Genomic DNA, 17,831 nt, shown 5'->3' with positions numbered 1-17,831 from the left:
GTCACTAGGCCCAGAGAGTGAATGTTACACCTCCATGCTGTAACCCCCTTCGGCTCTCTCTTCCTGATTTTATACAAGCCCCCATCAACTGCTGCCCAGATGGACTCCATCTGCAATTAATGCTTGTCAGGGAAGCCTAAGTCTCCCCCTATGTGCAGCCTACTAAGTTAATTAGTCCTCTTCTGAGCCACGTTAACCCCTTCAGGCGTGGTGTGGAGTGAACACCTCACCCATGTTAAATTTCAGGCCCTAAATTGTGAGTCACTATAGAAGCTCACAATAAGGCTTGATCATCCTATAGTCATCATAAAGACTGGGGGAATGCCCATTGGGTACATGTGCGATACAGGAATTTTCTTGCTTATTTCAGGGGTCAATCTAGTTCAGTATCCTAGCTCTGACACTGGCCAATACAAGTTGCTTCAAAGAGAAGTACAAGAAACCCTGCAGTAGGCAGTTATGAGAGGGGGCAACTTCCCCACACAGACACACACCCTCCAGATGCCTACTATAGTGATGGAAGGATGATCTAGAGGATAAGGTATATAACTGGGAGTCAGATGACCTATGTTCTAGTCCCACCTCACCCATAACCTCCCTATGTGACCTTGAGCAAATCACTTAATCTACCATTATGCCTCAATTCTTCATCTTTAAAATGGGGATAGTAGTCCCCTACCTCATAGGGCTGTTGTTGGATTCAATTCATTAGTGATTATGAGGTGATCAGATACAACAGTTATGAATGACATATAAAGACATAAGATATTTTCCTAACTCTGATTAGTCAAAGCTTGTGCCCTGAAGCATGAGGGTTAATATATTAAACACTTGCAATTTTTTTGCTATTAAAATCCTGGGTATCCTTCTTAATAGATATATATCCATCCCTTTTCTAATCCTCCTAAGCTCATGGCCTCTACGATACCTTGTGGCAGTAAGTTCCACCGACTAATTGTTCATTGTTCAGAACAAAAATATTTATTTTTAGCCATTTTATATTTGCCAACTTTGGATTTCATTGAATGTCCCCTGGTTCTTGTATGGTGAGAAAGGCAAGTGAATGCAGTTCCCTGCTCTACTGCTAGTCATGCCAACATCTATCACAGTAGAAATGCTGAACCCTGAGCTTTGGTGTTGGCATTCAAATCAACTAAACATCTTGTCATTGCATTAAACTCCAGAGAACTGGCCACTTGTGGAAAGGAGATAATGGTTTCTTACCAAACCAGCGATGATGAAGAAAATCATGAAAATACGACCCAAGGACGTTTTAGTCACAACATCGCCAAAGCCAACTGTTGACATGGTCACCATTGTCAAGTATAAACAGTCAAAATAGCTCAGGGACTGGGAATTTTGATGGTGGACCCAAGGATCTCCACTATTCTCCACCTGCCGGAATTATAAAAGGGTAGGAAAGGGTTTGAATCCAAGATTTTAGTTCAGGTCCATCTCTAATTAATGAGTGTGTCATGGATACATTTCAGTGCATTCTGAAAGAGTCAATGCCTTTTGAAAAGGTTTGGTTGAGTGGCAAATCTTGCTGCTGTCTCTCTTTCTTTATTTTCCCATGAATGAAACAAGCATTTTTGTTGTTATAGGATCTGCTGCTTATTTCCTAGCAAGAGTCATAATAATCCCTTGCCATTGATTTCCCAGTTGGATGAGTTGCCAACTGCTCTGTTCCAATATATAATTATATAATAGGGCTTACCTCCCCCACTTTCATCTGCCCTGTGAGCTAGGGTTGGGGAACCTCTTTGCCGGAAAGAACATAAATGAAATTTGCCCTGTTGTAGCTACATCCACATAACTAAACCCATGTAACCCCCTGATGCACTAGGGTAACCAGACAGCAAGTGTGAAAAATCGGGATGGGGTGGGGGTGTAATAGGAGCCTATATAAGAAAAAGACCCAAAAATCAGGACTGTCCCTATAAAATCAGGACATCTGGTCACCCTATGATGCAGATATGTGACAGCAGTGCAAAATGGGGCTTGCCCCAGTGTAGATTAATCTGGTCACACACCTAAGCAAGTTGTGTTGGTGTAAATTCTGCTTGGCTCAGGTACAACATGTCTGCATTAGGGATTTGAGCTGATGTCTAACGGTCCCCTACTCCTTTGGGTGATTAATTTCTGAATCCACCTCACCCTTGTTCCCTGCCTAGGAACAGTTTGTCACTGTGCAGCTAAGAAGAAACTGCTTCCCTGTTTGTCCTATATTCCATTAACGTTGCTACCATCATTTGGGGAGGCAGTGTTCCTACCCTTCCACTGATGTAGGCTGTCTACCCTATGGGGTTATGCTGGCATAGATACGGCTTTGTAGCTATGCTGGTCCAATCTCTGTAGTATACACAGACCCTTACAGTGGTCTTTCAGACCAATATCTACTTCTGTCTCATCTCTCCCCTGTAAACGTCTACATTTCCCCAGCAAAATGTACAAAGAGAAAATGCCTAAGCACTGTTTTATGGTTATCCAGGAAGGATGTGGAACTAACTGTACATACCAAGTGAATAAATCCTGCAGCTGTGAGCCAGGTGCTGAGAACTGCAGCTAACAATTTGGACAGCTTGATTGAATTACTGAGGACAGGAGGGGGAAAAGCTCATTAAAGACATTGCATAAGTTATGTTACAATTTCAACCGCCTGCATGACTCCATCTACCTCTTGCAAGAGACCTCCTACTGGGCATAATATTTTTGATTTTCCTTCTTCCTTCTTAATAGATCAGCCAAAGCCACAAAGTTGGATATAGGATAGTTTGTGCAGTTCAGATTCAGGGTCAGAGGCCAGATGCAATACACGGATCCACATGGAATCCTGGATCAGAATTGTCCAGCAATGAATTACACCCACTTTCTCCATTTCCTAAACCAGTCAAAATACAGGAGCCAGGAGACAATGATACATGGCAGACATCACTTGACCAGACTTTGTCTTACCTAGTCCTGGTGATCTTGAGAAACTGCAATATTTTGGGAAGTTCTAACAATCTGAGTGCTCGCAAAAACCGCAGACCTGTAGGAAAACAGCAAAGGAAAAGGACAGAGAAAAGCAATGTCTAGCAACAATGTCTCTGTGTGTGTGCGTGCGTGTATGCGTGTAAGCACACATGCACACTTCTGTTTTCATCGGTAGCCAATGTCATATCAAACTTGGCTCCAGGACCATGCGCCTCTTGAGTTCAACTTAAGCCCTCAAGACAGGGCTTGTATTATACAAAACTATAAGGACTGAAGTTCCCATACCTATAAATCACCTTCACCTCTGCATAGTAAAATAATCCTGGGAACAAGATGTGAAATAACAATAATGGGGAACTAGATCTCCAAGTCCTACTTACCAAGCCAGTTCCTCTTTAAATAGTAGGCAACACAAATTGGAGGGATGGTGAAGAAATCCACAATGGAATTGAGCTCGAGCCAGAATCTCAGCTTGTTATTTGCTGCCATGAACTACAGAAACAGGCAAAGTCAAGGAGCATGAGAACAGTGTGAGACTGAAGCACAACACAGCAGAAATGAGGCTTCTGTGGGTACCCAATGAACGTTTCCCAGTTTGTTTTAAAGTTGGGCAGCTTGGGGCAACTTAATCCCTAGTGTAGCTGAACTGCACTGACTTCAGTGGAGAATGGAGTTACAATAAGAGGATTTGGTCCATTATCTCACAGTCATAGTAATGAACCCTATCTCCACTGACATCTAGTTACCCATTTTTTTTCTCATAGAATCTAAGTGCCGATGACACTGAACTAGCAAATCCAATGGTTGGCAAAACCCACAACCATTGTTACCCAAATCTGTCAGAAGGAAAATCCTATTTTCTAAAAACTTTGCCAGAGTTCTAATGCCAAAAACTAAGACAAAAGGGCATTTCACATCAGTGCAGTCAATGGTATCTTAACAAATGCACACTATGATCCACTCCATGCAAGGGAGAATGGAGGCGAAATCTAGCTAATTGACGAGATGGTCTGAGGATTAGGGGCAAGGAACACATTGTTCACAGTGGGAGCTGCAAAAGGGTTTAAGAATTTATCAGGCTGGGGTAAAAAACAGATTAAAAAATGGAAAGACAGAAAATTCTTATGAGCCTTGGTAACATTTGTACCTTGGCTACAAAAGCTAAGCTAAGGCCATCAGATCTCATGCTTCAGAGCACAGACATTGCTGCCAGGACAGGAGGGAAGTTTCTTTAATGAACAGTCAGTCTGGTGCATTAAGAAAGTATTCACTTTTTTCTGAAACATCAGGTTTTGCTCACTGCCACCAATGGTCCGAACCAGTATGGCAAATCCTATGTTCCTAATTGGCAGCAACATGGTTCACAAAGGGGATACATCTATCTTAGCACTGATATGGCCCCTCCCCATCACCATGGTACCTGAGCCTCACAAACTCTAACGACACTTAGTTTGCAACACCCGTGGAGGTAGGGAAGTATTTTTATCCTCATCTTACAGAGCAGTGAAATGACTTGCCTAAGCTCACTGAGGGAGTCTGCGGCAAAGTTAGGAATTGAACCCAGATCCTGATACCCAGTACAGTAACATAACAGTCAGACCATCATTCCACCATAGCTGTTAATGCTGGGGAGAGATTCTGATAACCTTGCTCATGGCAAATAATGCCTTACTTCACTATTGGGGTTAGTATGGAGTAATGTCACATACTATGTCATACTATGTGATGAAGGATATCAAAACCTAGCCTTTTGTAATGATGCCCCTGGTATTAGGACATATTCCCTCTTGCTATCAGAAATGTCCAGTCTCGCTTACATATTGGAATTTGAGACATGATTCTGATCTCATGCCAGTTCCATACTGGTGTAATCCCATTGATTTCCGTTGAGTTAATTCCTGCTTCATATTGTGGTGAGAGGAGAAATATCCCTTTCATGTTCCTTCATGCTGTCACATGATTTCCAAGTACTTATTATTTTAACTCAGCTTGATTGTAAAGTGCCCTTACCCGTAATCCAAAATAGAAGAGGAAGAATGCATTGAAGCTCATATCTATAGAAAGGGTGTGGTCTGTGAAGTAGTGCTCTACAGGGCTAAGGGAGGAAAAGTCATCATTATTTGCACTGATATTGCTCTTTTCATGCAAGAATCTCCAAACGCTTGACTAACTAATTTATTAAACTCTTGCCAGATGCTTATGAATTAGGGATTATTCCTCCGTATTTGTGATGATTCACAGCCTGATCCAAAGCATATTAAAGTCAATAAGTCTGTCCATTCACCTCAGTGGGCTTTGGATCAGACCCAAAATGAGACACAGGGGGATTAAGTGATTTGCCCAAGTTCACACATGAAATCAGTGGCAGAGCTGGGAATGGGACCCAAGATTTGGAGTCCCCTATTCTAATCCATACTCTTTCTGTAGTGCCACCATGTAAGAGAGGCACTGGCAGAATCTAACACAAACAAAGTTGAAATGCGTGTGTACCTCCATGATGTCATTGTCCCATTTACACATTTAGGTCCTGATCCAACATCCATTATATCCAATACAGAAACCTGCAATGGCCATTGATCTGGCTTTTATATTGGTTGTGGAATTTTCCCAAACTATAGGTTAAGAACACACCAAGCAATTTAAATCTCTGCTTTCTCAGTGAGTTGGGATGTATAAACTAATAGTGAGTTAGATTAAATTTTTTTTTTGAATCAGGCAAATTTATTGGACATCTTAATTTTCATATATTTACATAGTATTTTATTTGACACTTATTTGTAGGGTATGTCTACACTGCAAGCAAAGGTGTGATTGTGTCATGTGCTAGCTTTAATCTAGCTAGTGCAGATAACAGGAGTTGTGAAGACATGGAAGCACAGGCTTCAGTGTGGGCTAGCAAACCAAATACATACCCTGGCTCCTCGGCAGACTTGAATTTAGGCTGTTAGCCTGGACTGAAGCCTGAACTGCCAGTTGTTACTCACTCTAACTAGCTTAACGCTAGCCGGGGGTATGCCTATGTATGATGCAATCACACCTTCACATGCAGTATAGACATGCCCCTAGTGTGAAATCATAGCCCCACTGAAGTCAATGGGAAAGCTGCCATTGACTTCAATGGGGACAGGATTTCACCCTGAGAGAGCACTAGATTCTCACACCTGCTATCTCTGGCATGCCACCTATGCCAGAGTTGGCTGTGAGGGCTGCCTTAGGAGCTGGCTGTGCACCAGCTGAAGACTCTTCTATGTTAGGGGCATTCTTAGCTGGAGAGATCTGGCCAGCTAACCTGGCCTTATAGGTCAACCAGTGTAAAAACTTAATATACTTTCTCATGGAGAGAATTCGATATAAATAAGAGTATGTACTTGTTTGTTTATTGAAAAGAAACTCTTTTCCCTCTGTAGCTACTCCTAACTGTTTGGCAGGTTTCTGATGTCTTGGGATTAAACACAATATTGGATTGCACTTGATGTATAATTCTGCTTCTGAGGTTTACCCTTGCTGTTTGAACTCACTTCAGTTTGTTCCAAAGCTTTTATATTTTATTTATTTTGTTTTAACATTCCATTTTATTTTCCCAGTATTGTGCAGCAGTCTAAATAAAGTGTTGAGAAAAGAAACACTGCTGTGGCATATTAAATTGATCACAAGGCTTTACATACTAATATATTTTTTACCCCTGAGCACTTCGTGTAAAATATATGTATTTGGGTGAAGATTGCTGGAGGCCACAGTAGGTTTCCTACTCAGTCTAGTTATTTTATTTCTGTCAAATTGTTTACAAAGGTCAGATTTTCAAAAAGAGCTCAACTCCCATTTGGGCACCGAAATAAGAGGTCAGATTTTCAAAAGAGTTCAACATATTGGGTGCTGAGCTCCTTTGAAAATCTGGCCCCAATTGTGGGTGTTGAGCACATGGAGATCTGGCCACAAGATCATTTGAAAAAAAATTTAGCTCCACGAGGGGAAAAGAAAAAAGAATTCAGTTTAAGGAAATTTGAGCAGAAGAATGTTCATGGAATGTTTTCCTTTTCTGGTTACATTATATAATTCACTGAGTGTATTTATACTGCAATTACAGTGTAATTACATTTTAGTTATGCTTTCTTGCACCTCTAATTATTACTAAATTTGCAAAACTGGAAGTTTAACTATATGACTGAGTGGGTGATTATTGTGTAAATATAATATAATGAATGTTCCTGAAAGCTAAAAATCCACATATTAAGTATGAAATCAAAGAGATGATAAAGTGTAATTCTGTAATGTAGTTAACGTCTGGTGACATGAATAAGTGGTAATTAGCTATTGTAACTACAGTGTAACTACCATGTAATTACAAACATTTAATTTTAAAGTATAGCCCATTTTCTTTCCCCTTTTGCCCAGGAACATCATGCGCTCTGTTGTGTGGGTCTTCTTTAGAATAATAACCTTCTCATTGATCAGTTTCAATGGGATAACTCAAAGAGGATATTATCACTACATGACTTTTTAGACCAGAGCATGTCACAAAGAACACAATTACATTTCTATACTGTCTTGTTCTCAGAACAGCAACTGCATGTAAGCATAGTCCCTTCTTTCTCAACATCAGATCTGTTGATTTTTATGGATACAAATGGGATTCACTCTTATTAGCAATTCCAATCAAATGCAGCTGTGCAGAAACTAGATGGATTCTATTCTGCCTGATGCATCATCAGTAGAATCATCAGCTATCTTCTTTATTGCTGTGGATGATGGGAGAAGCAGCTGGATTTTGTCAGCTTGATATTATTTGACTTTGCTGCACCAGCAGTTGGGAAAAAAAAGATAATTTAACTCTTAATTGGAGCCAACTTGATTTGGAGTTTGCTATAAGAGAATCTATTATCTATCTAGTTATTTATATGCCCCCTCCTCACCTTAGCATCTGAGCAGTTCATGGGTGTTAATAAATTTATTCTTACAACAACCCTGTGAGGCAGGGAAATATCACTATCCCTGTTTTGCAGCAAGGGAGCTAAGGCAGACAGAGTTTCAGAGTCAGCGGTTAAAAAATGCTCAGTCCCCAGAAATGAGGTCACATGATCAGAAGTGATTTCCAGAAGCCCAGGTGAGAGCTCCAGGATGCTGAGCACCATACTTTGGAGAATCTGGCCACTTTATTTAGGTGTAGGGTGACCAGATAGCAAGTGTATAAGAAAAAAAATCGGGACTGTCCCTATAAAATCGGGACATCTGGTCACCCTACCTAGGTGGGAACTGATTTGAAAATCTGGCCCTAAGTGACACAGCAAAGGCCACAAAGGAAGTCTTTGGCAGACTTAACAATTGAACCCAGGACTCCTGGGTCCCATTTTTGGATTTTAACTATAAGGCCACTTCCTCCTTAAAATAAGGCTGTCATTTCCAAATGAGCCTAAGGGAGTTAGGCATGCAACTCCCATTGAAATTCAATAGGAGCGGGGTATGCAACTCTCTTAGGCTCCTTTTGCCTGTGTTTGTAGACACAAGACCACCCTTTAAGAACATATATCATTTTGGGCTTCTACAGCTTGTTCCCATGTATAAGGAAGCAATAAACATTTTGGATAAATGCCTAGATTCTACTTACAAGGCACAGTTGATAAAGTAAATGATGAGGGATCCAATACTCAGTAGGAACACCAGTATCACCTAAAAACATAGGCATCAAGCAGGAGATGTCATGTTACTTGCCTGTCTGAAACTGACATAGATTCCAAAAACACAGCTAGAGTATCCCCTGTGGAATTTATCTGTGACTTTGGGAAGAATGTCAGGAAACAAATAATCAGTTATCTGAGCTCTGTGACAAAGGTAGGAAATGGTTTTTAATTTAGATCAGTCGCAACAGATGCTCATATGTTGTTAATCGACATAGCTGCAGTAAAATCTAATGTATTATGCCAATTTACCAATACCTAATACACAGAGGAAGGACAGATAAGTTGGGCAATAAGTTCTGATGACAAGTGGCAGTAATTTGACCCAGCACTTGGGGAAATGAAGAGTGACTGTTGATGGATCTTCTTCCCAGTATTATATGGTCCAGGTTTGTGCCTGATTTTGTCTAGTTCATAATGATTATTTGACTTAGATTGTAAGCGTCCTGGGAGAGAGAGGTGTTTTCTTTCATGTTTATGTAAAGCAGTATGCGTCTACGCAACACTCTGCAATAAAGTCCCAGGTACATCTAGGGATCTGTGTACATTAAAAAACTGGGTAGATGCAAGTTTCTCTGTTTATTAATTCAGAATAACTTCATTTACAGGCATTTCTACTACAGTCATCATCATCTGCATTAGTGAACAGAGATCATTACTCTTTGATGGAAGGAGAAGGTACTTTCAGTCTAGTCGAGTGACATTAAATAAATAAATTGCTGTCATAGTTGGCCCCTGTACTTGCAGTCTTGGTTAAGGGGGCAAGCACCCAATGGGTCATGAGGACTGAGTCCCTTTGATTATCCACAGGATAGAGTGACTGTGCAACCTGACCCAGCAATCTGCCTCCATCCTGACCTGGAGTGACCCCAGGGCTGTGAATATCTACCATTTCATTTTGTATTTCTTCTGCTTAAGGAGACTTTTCAGATTACCCTACCACCCCAATCATGTCTGGTTAGAGGAACAGGGTGAATTGTTGTGTGGTTCGCTGGAGCACCACCAATGGGCTTTCACTTTGCTTAAAGAGTCTCAGAAGATTGTTTGACAGGCCTTATCATCCCTAGCAGGGGACAAAACCCTGCTAACCAATCCACTTACCAGCACACGCCCCACACATGTTTGAGCTGACAGCATCATCTCCACTGACTCCAGGAAGGCTCCTTTCCAGCGAATTGAAATTTGCCTCATTTTGGGCAGCCACTGAGCACGTTGTTTTTGCTCCCCCTAAGAGAGACACAAATAGTTTGGGACCCTAGGAAGTACCAGAGTTTACATGGCTTGCTAGGATCGTGAAAGCCACTGAATGGGATCCTGCAACATGCATCCAGTACAATACGCCAGACTAGAAAGAAACCTATATGGTGCCTAGTCTGCAGCTCTCCCAGGTGAGCTAGCAGGAAGAATTTCCTTGGATGAGGTGGCAGGAGCTGTCCTGAGATTCACTTTGCTAGAAGTCATGCTGGACAGACATGACAGAATCCCATTGTCACATCACAACAGCATATAGGTTACTTTCTCCTCTGCCACATGGTAGTCACATGGCCACATAGTCAATTAATAACTGATTGGCATCTAATGAAAACAAATTGTCAGAAGAAAATCAAACCCCCACAGACCAACCCCATAACACACAAACCCAAACCCACAGATATTCACCTGAGCGCAAACACACAGAACACATACACACAAATACTCATATGCACACACACTATTCTGAAAAGAAAGCAGTGAAAGTATTCTTCCGGCAAACAGCCACATAGGTTTATCACCATCAATAAGCCATATAACTGTACAACTTAAATGTGAGTTAAACAGTATTCCAGAGTAATCAAACTTCATGATTCAAGATATCAGTTGACTGCCTGCAGGGAATGGAAACGACATTTTACTCACCGTACATAGCACTGTGCATTTGACCAGATCCATTATGCTAGGTTTGCTTGCCTTTCTGTTTGGGTCTCTGTTTGGGATAGGATACAGGACTGCCTGGACCAGTGGCCTGTCTGATGATGGAGTATTTTATGCTCTCATGGATGACATATGTCAACAACCCTTATGTTATGGCCCTTTGTAACCTTGGACTGGAGGAAACTGGGTCAAATTCACCCAGGAGTAAGCCAGCACATCTTCTATGGGGTTTGTGAGATGTCACTCCTGCTTGCACCAGGAATGAATTCAACCTATGAACTCTAGATCATTTAAACATTGCTCTCACGTATGCCTTGGAATATCCCAGCTCTCGGTTGTTGTTTTAATGTGACCTGCAAGATTCACCCCTTTGTTTTTCCCTTATATGTGACCCCAACATGACCCAGGACTGGGGCTTTCATTGTCCTTGCAGCATCAGCTAACTGTGATTAGCTTACCACATTTGCAGGCTTCTTTCTTGTCCTATAGGTATGGCTATTAATTAGTAGAACATATACCCAATGCGGATTTATTCTGTGGGTAGAAAACTGTGAGCATCTCCTCCCACCACAATATTCAGACACTTGCATTTTAGGTCTGATTGTCTATTAGTTTCCTTTCCCTTTTCTTTTGTAGCCAAATTTAAAAGGCCCAAGACTTCCAAAATGTAGATTTTCCCATGTCAGCACCCAAACATGCACTACTTCAAGAAGACTTTGTATTTACCTTTGTGCTGAGAATGCACTTTGAGATGAACTTGTAAGCATATTTGGCTACCCTGGCAGCTACTATGAGGAACAGACCTCCTAAGAAAATTGACAAAGAGGAGAGGATAAAAGCCAATTGCACGTATTTTGTACAGAAGGTTCTGTCCTCATGCAGGTTAGTACTAGTCATTTCCCTCTGCCTGCTTCTTTCTCAGCTTCCTCCACTGCTCTCTGTGACATTCTAAGACACACCATGCTTTTGTAGTATCATTGTGACATCGTTATCAACATGCAGCACTGTGATGTCACTGCTGTTACAGGAAGAGAAGAGGTGGAGATGCAAAAAAGATGGATCCAGGGCTTTTTTAATTTGGGCTATCTCTTATTATTAGCGATACTGGTGTATTTTTCTTTGCAGTCATAACACATTGTAGTACATGCATCTGACAAAGTGGGTATTCACCCACGAAAGCTTATGCTTATGCTCCAATACATCTGTTAGTCTCTAAGGTGCCACAGGACTCTTTGTCACTTTTTACAGATCCACACTAACACGGCTACCCCTCTGATACTTGACACATTGTAGTACTGTTCACTTCATAAATAACCCGTAGCTTTTTCACTGAAAATCTTTCAAACAATCCTACTCTCAAACTCTGAGCTTCTTCTTCTTAATAAATAATATTAGTAGAGAGAAAAGATGGTTTTCTGATTAAAGAATTAGACTGGATCTCAGTAAATCAGGGTTCAATTGCAGGCTCTAGCACAGTATAAAAAAAGGAGCATCTCACAGTCTCTCAGAGCCTCACTTTCCGATCTACAAAACAGGGAGAAAAATCCTTCCTTTCTTCCATTCCTTGTTCATCTTGTCTATTTAGATTGTAAACCCTTAGGGCAAGGACTGTTTCTTAGTACAACACCATCTCAGTCTGGAGCTCCAGGCACAACTGTAATATAAATAATAATGCCATAAGAATTGGGGTTATTTGCCAAATTTGGATACAGAAAAGCTTCAACTTTGGGGCATCCATAATATTTGGGGCAGGGGTGATCAGTTGGGAGTTCTTGGCTGGGTCCACCAGTTCAAAGAGAAATACAAACAATAGGATATTTGTATTTTAAAACAAGAGGTGATGAAAAGGGCTCAGATGGCCGGAATTGACCAAGGGAATTCTCTTTCTCTTCTGTCTGAAGACTGGTTTATTAAATTTCATCAACATACTTTAAGGAAAAAATAGTTCTTCAGGAGAAGTTGACGTTCTACCTTTCTGTCCAAAGGTGGCAGCATTTCCTTAGCGATTAGCTGGCAAGCTATTGCATTCTGATATAAGAAGGATTCTTTGAAGGGTTGGTGTCATAACTTGGCCAGAGGGGAGAAAAACAGAAGAGGAGTAGCACAATATGCCATAGTCAATAAATTGCTCAATAAAAACAACAGCCCATCTTCTTCCATTCAGGGCCAGCCACCAGATCTGCAGCTGCTAAGTTGGGTTCAGATGCAACCAGTTAACTCAGTACTTTTTTCTTTTCTTTTTTTTTTCCACCCCACTGAAATATAATTTCATCAAAAGCTCTAGGGCTCCTCAAGAGTTTTAAAGTCTTTTATGAAGCTTTCAGATGAATAATGCAATCAGATTCTTCTTCATGCAATCAGGCCAGCTGAGTGTGAAAGTGATGATTTCTCCTGAATGGGGGAATGCATGCACATGAAAACCAAGTGGTAAAATAACAGCCTAGCAACTCATCGTCTGGTGGGCACAGAATGTATTATTGTGGCCTTTAAATACAGTCATTATTTAATACTCCCCATCTGAAGTGCCAAAAGGGACTGTGAGTGATTGGAACTAATGGGACGTGTTTTGAATGGTGAAGACTGTACTTGGACAGTTTGTCATCTGGCAGAATTGTTATTTGTGTATGTCCCTCTACACTTTGACACGCCACAATTACAATCAGCTACCCATCTAAGACTCCAAAATGCTTGAGCCAGGAATTGAAGGCTGTTGAAATAAGTTCCCAGAGGGAGATAAAAAGACTATTGTCCTAAGCTGAGTAACTTTCCCCTGGTTTTGCGTGTTTTGTTCACACACACTGAATTTGGCTGTGTACTCACAACCTCTCTCCGTGCCTGGATTTTCTGGAAGGGTTTTGAGATCACAGGTTACAGGGAGTAAACAATCCAAAATTGTCTGAAGTTCTGACCCTGCTTGGAACTGCCAGGTATGGAATCTGCCATTGCCAGAACTCTCCAAGGGGATTTCTCTAAGGTGTAACCTCATCTGGTGGCAAGATTTTCTGTGTATGTCCCCTGCATATTACCAGAGCTAAGTTTCAATCCAGAAGCACCAAGGACTGTAGGCAGAAGCCCTCCTAGATGACCTAAAATAGAACACTTGGGAGGAAGGATGGTCCTGAGTTTAAGGCACCAGGTTAGGACTCAGTTCCTGGCCTTGCCACAGGTTACTATGTGACATTGAGTAAGTCACTTAATCACTCTATGCCTCAGCTTTCTATCTGTAAAACAGAGATAACTGATCTTTTGCTCACTCCAGAGTGAAGCTCACTTTCAGTAGTGAAGTGATACCTGTGTGTTTATAATCTGTGGGGTGAAAAATGATATTATTCTGGCTCTGAAACCAATCTCCCTGTTTCTAATGCATAGCTACATGCAAGAGTGAAAGGCTCTGGTGTTGGGGAGGCAGCGGGGAAAGACTTCATTAGCTTCCTTCTGCCAGAGCCCTGTGGTGAGGAAAGGCTCTGGTCGCAGGAAGATGCCAGAACCTTTCCCTGCTGCCACAGTTTTTCCCTGAAGCAGGGATAGGCTGCAGCAGTCAGGAGGCAGCAGGACACTAAGCTGCTAAAAATAGCAGTGTTGACAGGGTATATACACACTGGCTTCAGGCATGTCTTTACGGAACTTACCTATGCAGTGCCCCACCATCTACACTGCTGTTTATACCTGTGCTGGGGGGATACCAGTGTATGTACTCTACATGCCAACAAAAGTGTGCCGTGTAGACATGCCTGTGCTGCCATATGGAGGTGTTGCCTCTGGGTGGCAGCATTTGCATGTTTTTTGCATCCAGACGGGTGAAGGGCTGGGTAAACACAACATCAGCTCATTTCTCAGTCAAGTGTCCCCAGAGCAGAAACTTAGTCAGTCACAAATCACAATCATTCAACAACAGTACAGAGCTGCAGAAGGAAAGAAAGTGATTTATTAGCATGCAGCAGTGCACTGTCCTGCCTTCACAATGACAGGTACACAATCCAGGAAGGAGAGCTTACCGGAGAGCAGATTTTTGTTTTATTTTCTTTGTAAGTTGTAGCTTATGTTTCACTGATGTGGACATACAAAAAGAGAGACTCAAGGTCACTCAAGAAGTCAGTGGGAGAGCTGGGGTCAGCCCCCAGGAGCAGAGCTGAATTGCACATCGTTTTCCTGTCCCACAAAACATTTTTGAGACATCGAAAAAATTTCCCATCCCAAATTAGGATGAAAAGTCAAACTCTGGAAAATTTTCACAAAACAAAAAATGTTTCCATTCAGATCACTCAAAATATTTGCTTCTGATTTTGATCATTACATTTTTTCTCTACTATAATTAGCTAAAATTTCTAAACAAAACATTGTTTTGAACAGGCAAACCAGACATTTTGTTCAGATAATGTCAAAACAAAATGTTTTGACCGTTTGGAAACTAGGTTTATTTAAAAAAAAATTGAGTTGAAACATTTATCGAATTTGACCATTTCCCACAAAAAATTTCAGTGTTGACAAATTTGCATTTTCCAATGGAAAAAAAAAAGGGTTGACAAATTCCTGACCAGATCTGCTCATGACTCCCTCACGCCCAGGCCTGTGCTTAAGTCACTTAACCATATTCCCCATGGTCAGATGATCTCTGCTGTAACAAATTGGTGTGGCTCTACAGGACTTGATGATTATCGCCATGTCACAACATAGGGTCACTCAGAACTTCAATGCAGCAGTGGGGATAGATCCCAGGTCCACATTCTCCAAAATCACAGAGCCTTATCACTTGGGCTAGAAGAGAATCTCCATTAGGTACTAACAATATAGAACCTATGACCCACGCCTGAGCATATCTGATTCATCCAATTAAGAGACTAGTATGCACATGTCCATGCATATACAGACACAGAGTTCATCACAATCCTCCATTCCTAAAGAGGACTTTAGAGAGGAACAAACATTTCTTTATAAAACATTAAGCTTAAAACATTGGCTCTTCTTTCTTAGTAGTTTTGGGAAAATTGAAATGAAAAATCCATTTTTTTAAAGCAGTGCTACTCTTTTTTACAGCACATTGAAGCCTGGCCAACCATAAGTGGAGCTTTCTTCTTTCTTGCTAGTCACTGGGACTGTTGGCAAAGCTCTGTCTAGCTACTTACATGGACTCCATCATGGAAGGATCTAAGCACCAGTGCAACACAGCAGAGAAAGTTTGACTTCTAGAATCAGATGTGCAAACTGCTGGTTAGCCTGTAGAACTCATTGCTGCACTGTATTCCTGGAGCCAGAAGCTTAACAAGATTCAGAAAAAAATAAAATATCACAGGTTGAGCAAGGAATTGAAGCTCAGCTCTGACCTGCACATGAATCAGGATCACATGATGGTAGCCAAGAAGTGGCACCTACTATCTGAGGGGCTGCCTTTCACACAGTGAGAGAGCTTCAGGGAGCAGGAAGTGTCAGGACTAGAACCTGGGGGAAGAGATGGAGGAATTGTTAAACCTTGAAGGGAGGGCTGGCTGGCTGGGTTTTCAATGGTCCATAGATTTTAATGGCAGAAGGGACCACTATGATCATTTAGTCTGATCTCCTGTATAACACAGGCCAGAGAACTTCACCCAGTAATTTCTGTACCAAGCTCATAACTTCTGTTTGGGAAATAGCATCCAGTCTTGATTTAAAAGCTTCTGGTGATGGAGAATCCACCACTTCCCTTGATAAATTGTTCCAGTGTCTAATTACCCTCTCTGTTAAAAATTTGCACCTTGTTTCTGGCCCAAGTTTATTTAGCTTCAGCTTTTGGCCATTGGATCCTATTTTACCTTTGTCTACTAGATTTAAGAGCCCTCTACTACCAGAATTCTCTTTCCCATGTAGGTTCTTGCAGACTCTGATCAAGTCACTTCTTAATCTTTCCTTTGATAGATTACATAGGTTGAGCTCCTTAAATCTGTCACTATAAGGCAAGTTGTCCAGACCTGGAATCATTCATCTGGCTCTTTTCTGAACCCTTTCGAATAGTTCAACATCTTATTGGAAGTGCTGACATCAGAACCAGACACACCATTCTAACAATGGTGTCACTAATGCTAATGGATCGAGCTGTATGCATATTAATAAACTAGATGCTTGAAAGGGAAAGATTTAATCTTGGAATGCATTAATTGTGTGGTGTTGGACTGGAAGAATGAAAGTTGAAGTATTGGGTGCCGGGACTGATAGGGATTAAACTTCTGTTTGGATAACAGAAACATCCACTGTTACATTAGAGTGGATAAAAGAGAAAAGGGGATATAAAATCTGCTGCTCCAGAGCACAAATGAAGCACTAACTGATGGAGGCAGGGAAGAATCTTCTCCTATGGGCAGGTTATGGTATAATTGCCCATCGCATGCACAATTCTTGTCAGTGCTGGCTATTGTTAGAGACAGGATGCTGAACTAGATGGATCCATTGAAAAACTCCTATGTTCCTATTAGGTCAAGAGCCAGGACACACCCTGACAACAGCAGCAGAAGGCCCGGGCTGAAAGACAAAATCCTCATGTCGTCTTTGTGCTCTCCCTCCATTCCCTCTCCAGTTAGGATGCTGGGAAATTAAATGGGGAAGCTTGATGCAGAGGCTGTACTTGCCCAGCTCAGTCTCCATTTTGCAAAGAGATATCTGTGCATGAACGTGACACTTTTCCCATCCTCTGCCTGGTGAACTGCTTCTGCTTTAGCTGTGCTCTGAACCTTCCAGGTGCAAAATAAAATGGATCGGCCTGGAATTTGGATGTGAATGAGCCCGGCTGCTTGCTCTAGGCTTCCAATTTAATAAACATGCATCTACACCTAATGAACAGTCTGTCACTTCCCTTTAATAGAAATCACCTGCTCCTCTAATAAACATTAAACAAATTGACAGTGCAATAGCCAGGGCCTCTCATCTTAACGCCACTTGCACCAAAAGGAAAATAACCCACTAATATCTCTTCAGAAAGGCCATTATTCTACCTAATATGAGAAACTTGCCCGACGTGACAGAGGATCAAGCGCGTTTGCGTGGAGAATATTCAGAGCGGCATATTTTTTAGGAATGAGATCATTTCTCATTTTCTCTTGATGATAATAATAATCCTTCATGTTCCGGCAGTGCTGCTTCTCTGCCAGAGCCAACCGCCAGCAGCTTTATAGGCTCTGTCTGAATGAGCAGGTGGCAATTGATGCACCTACTGCTGGGACACAGCTGCCTCTGCAGCGGAATACAGCCCGGACACTAGGCAAGAAGAGTGTCTTCTAAGGAGAGAAGGGATAACACTGTTGCAGA

The 17,831-nt window shown here is 41.6% G+C and overlaps 1 protein-coding gene across 5 annotated transcripts in view; it reads right to left on the bottom strand.

Annotated features, from left to right (window-relative positions):
- The window catches only part of KCNU1 (potassium calcium-activated channel subfamily U member 1), an 87,493-nt gene extending 75,997 nt beyond the window's left edge, over nt 1-11,496 (bottom strand). For all 5 annotated transcript variants that reach the window (XM_039521219.1, XM_039521220.1, XM_039521221.1 and 2 more), the window contains exons 1-8: nt 11,286-11,496; nt 9,750-9,875; nt 8,579-8,640; nt 4,987-5,071; nt 3,357-3,468; nt 2,956-3,031; nt 2,519-2,594; nt 1,225-1,395 (exon numbers count right to left, since the gene is read on the bottom strand). In XM_039521219.1, coding sequence (XP_039377153.1) covers nt 1,225-1,395; nt 2,519-2,594; nt 2,956-3,031; nt 3,357-3,468; nt 4,987-5,071; nt 8,579-8,640; nt 9,750-9,875; nt 11,286-11,456 — 879 coding nt within the window. In that variant the 5' untranslated portion in view covers nt 11,457-11,496. The remainder of the gene's footprint in view (nt 1-1,224; nt 1,396-2,518; nt 2,595-2,955; nt 3,032-3,356; nt 3,469-4,986; nt 5,072-8,578; nt 8,641-9,749; nt 9,876-11,285) is intronic.
- Nucleotides 11,497-17,831: the final 6,335 nt, after the last annotated feature.

Source organism: Mauremys reevesii, linkage group 2 (assembly GCF_016161935.1).
Source record: "Mauremys reevesii isolate NIE-2019 linkage group 2, ASM1616193v1, whole genome shotgun sequence".
Classification (NCBI taxonomy): Eukaryota; Metazoa; Chordata; order Testudines; family Geoemydidae; genus Mauremys; species Mauremys reevesii.
This window is presented reverse-complemented; position numbering and strand designations above follow the sequence as displayed.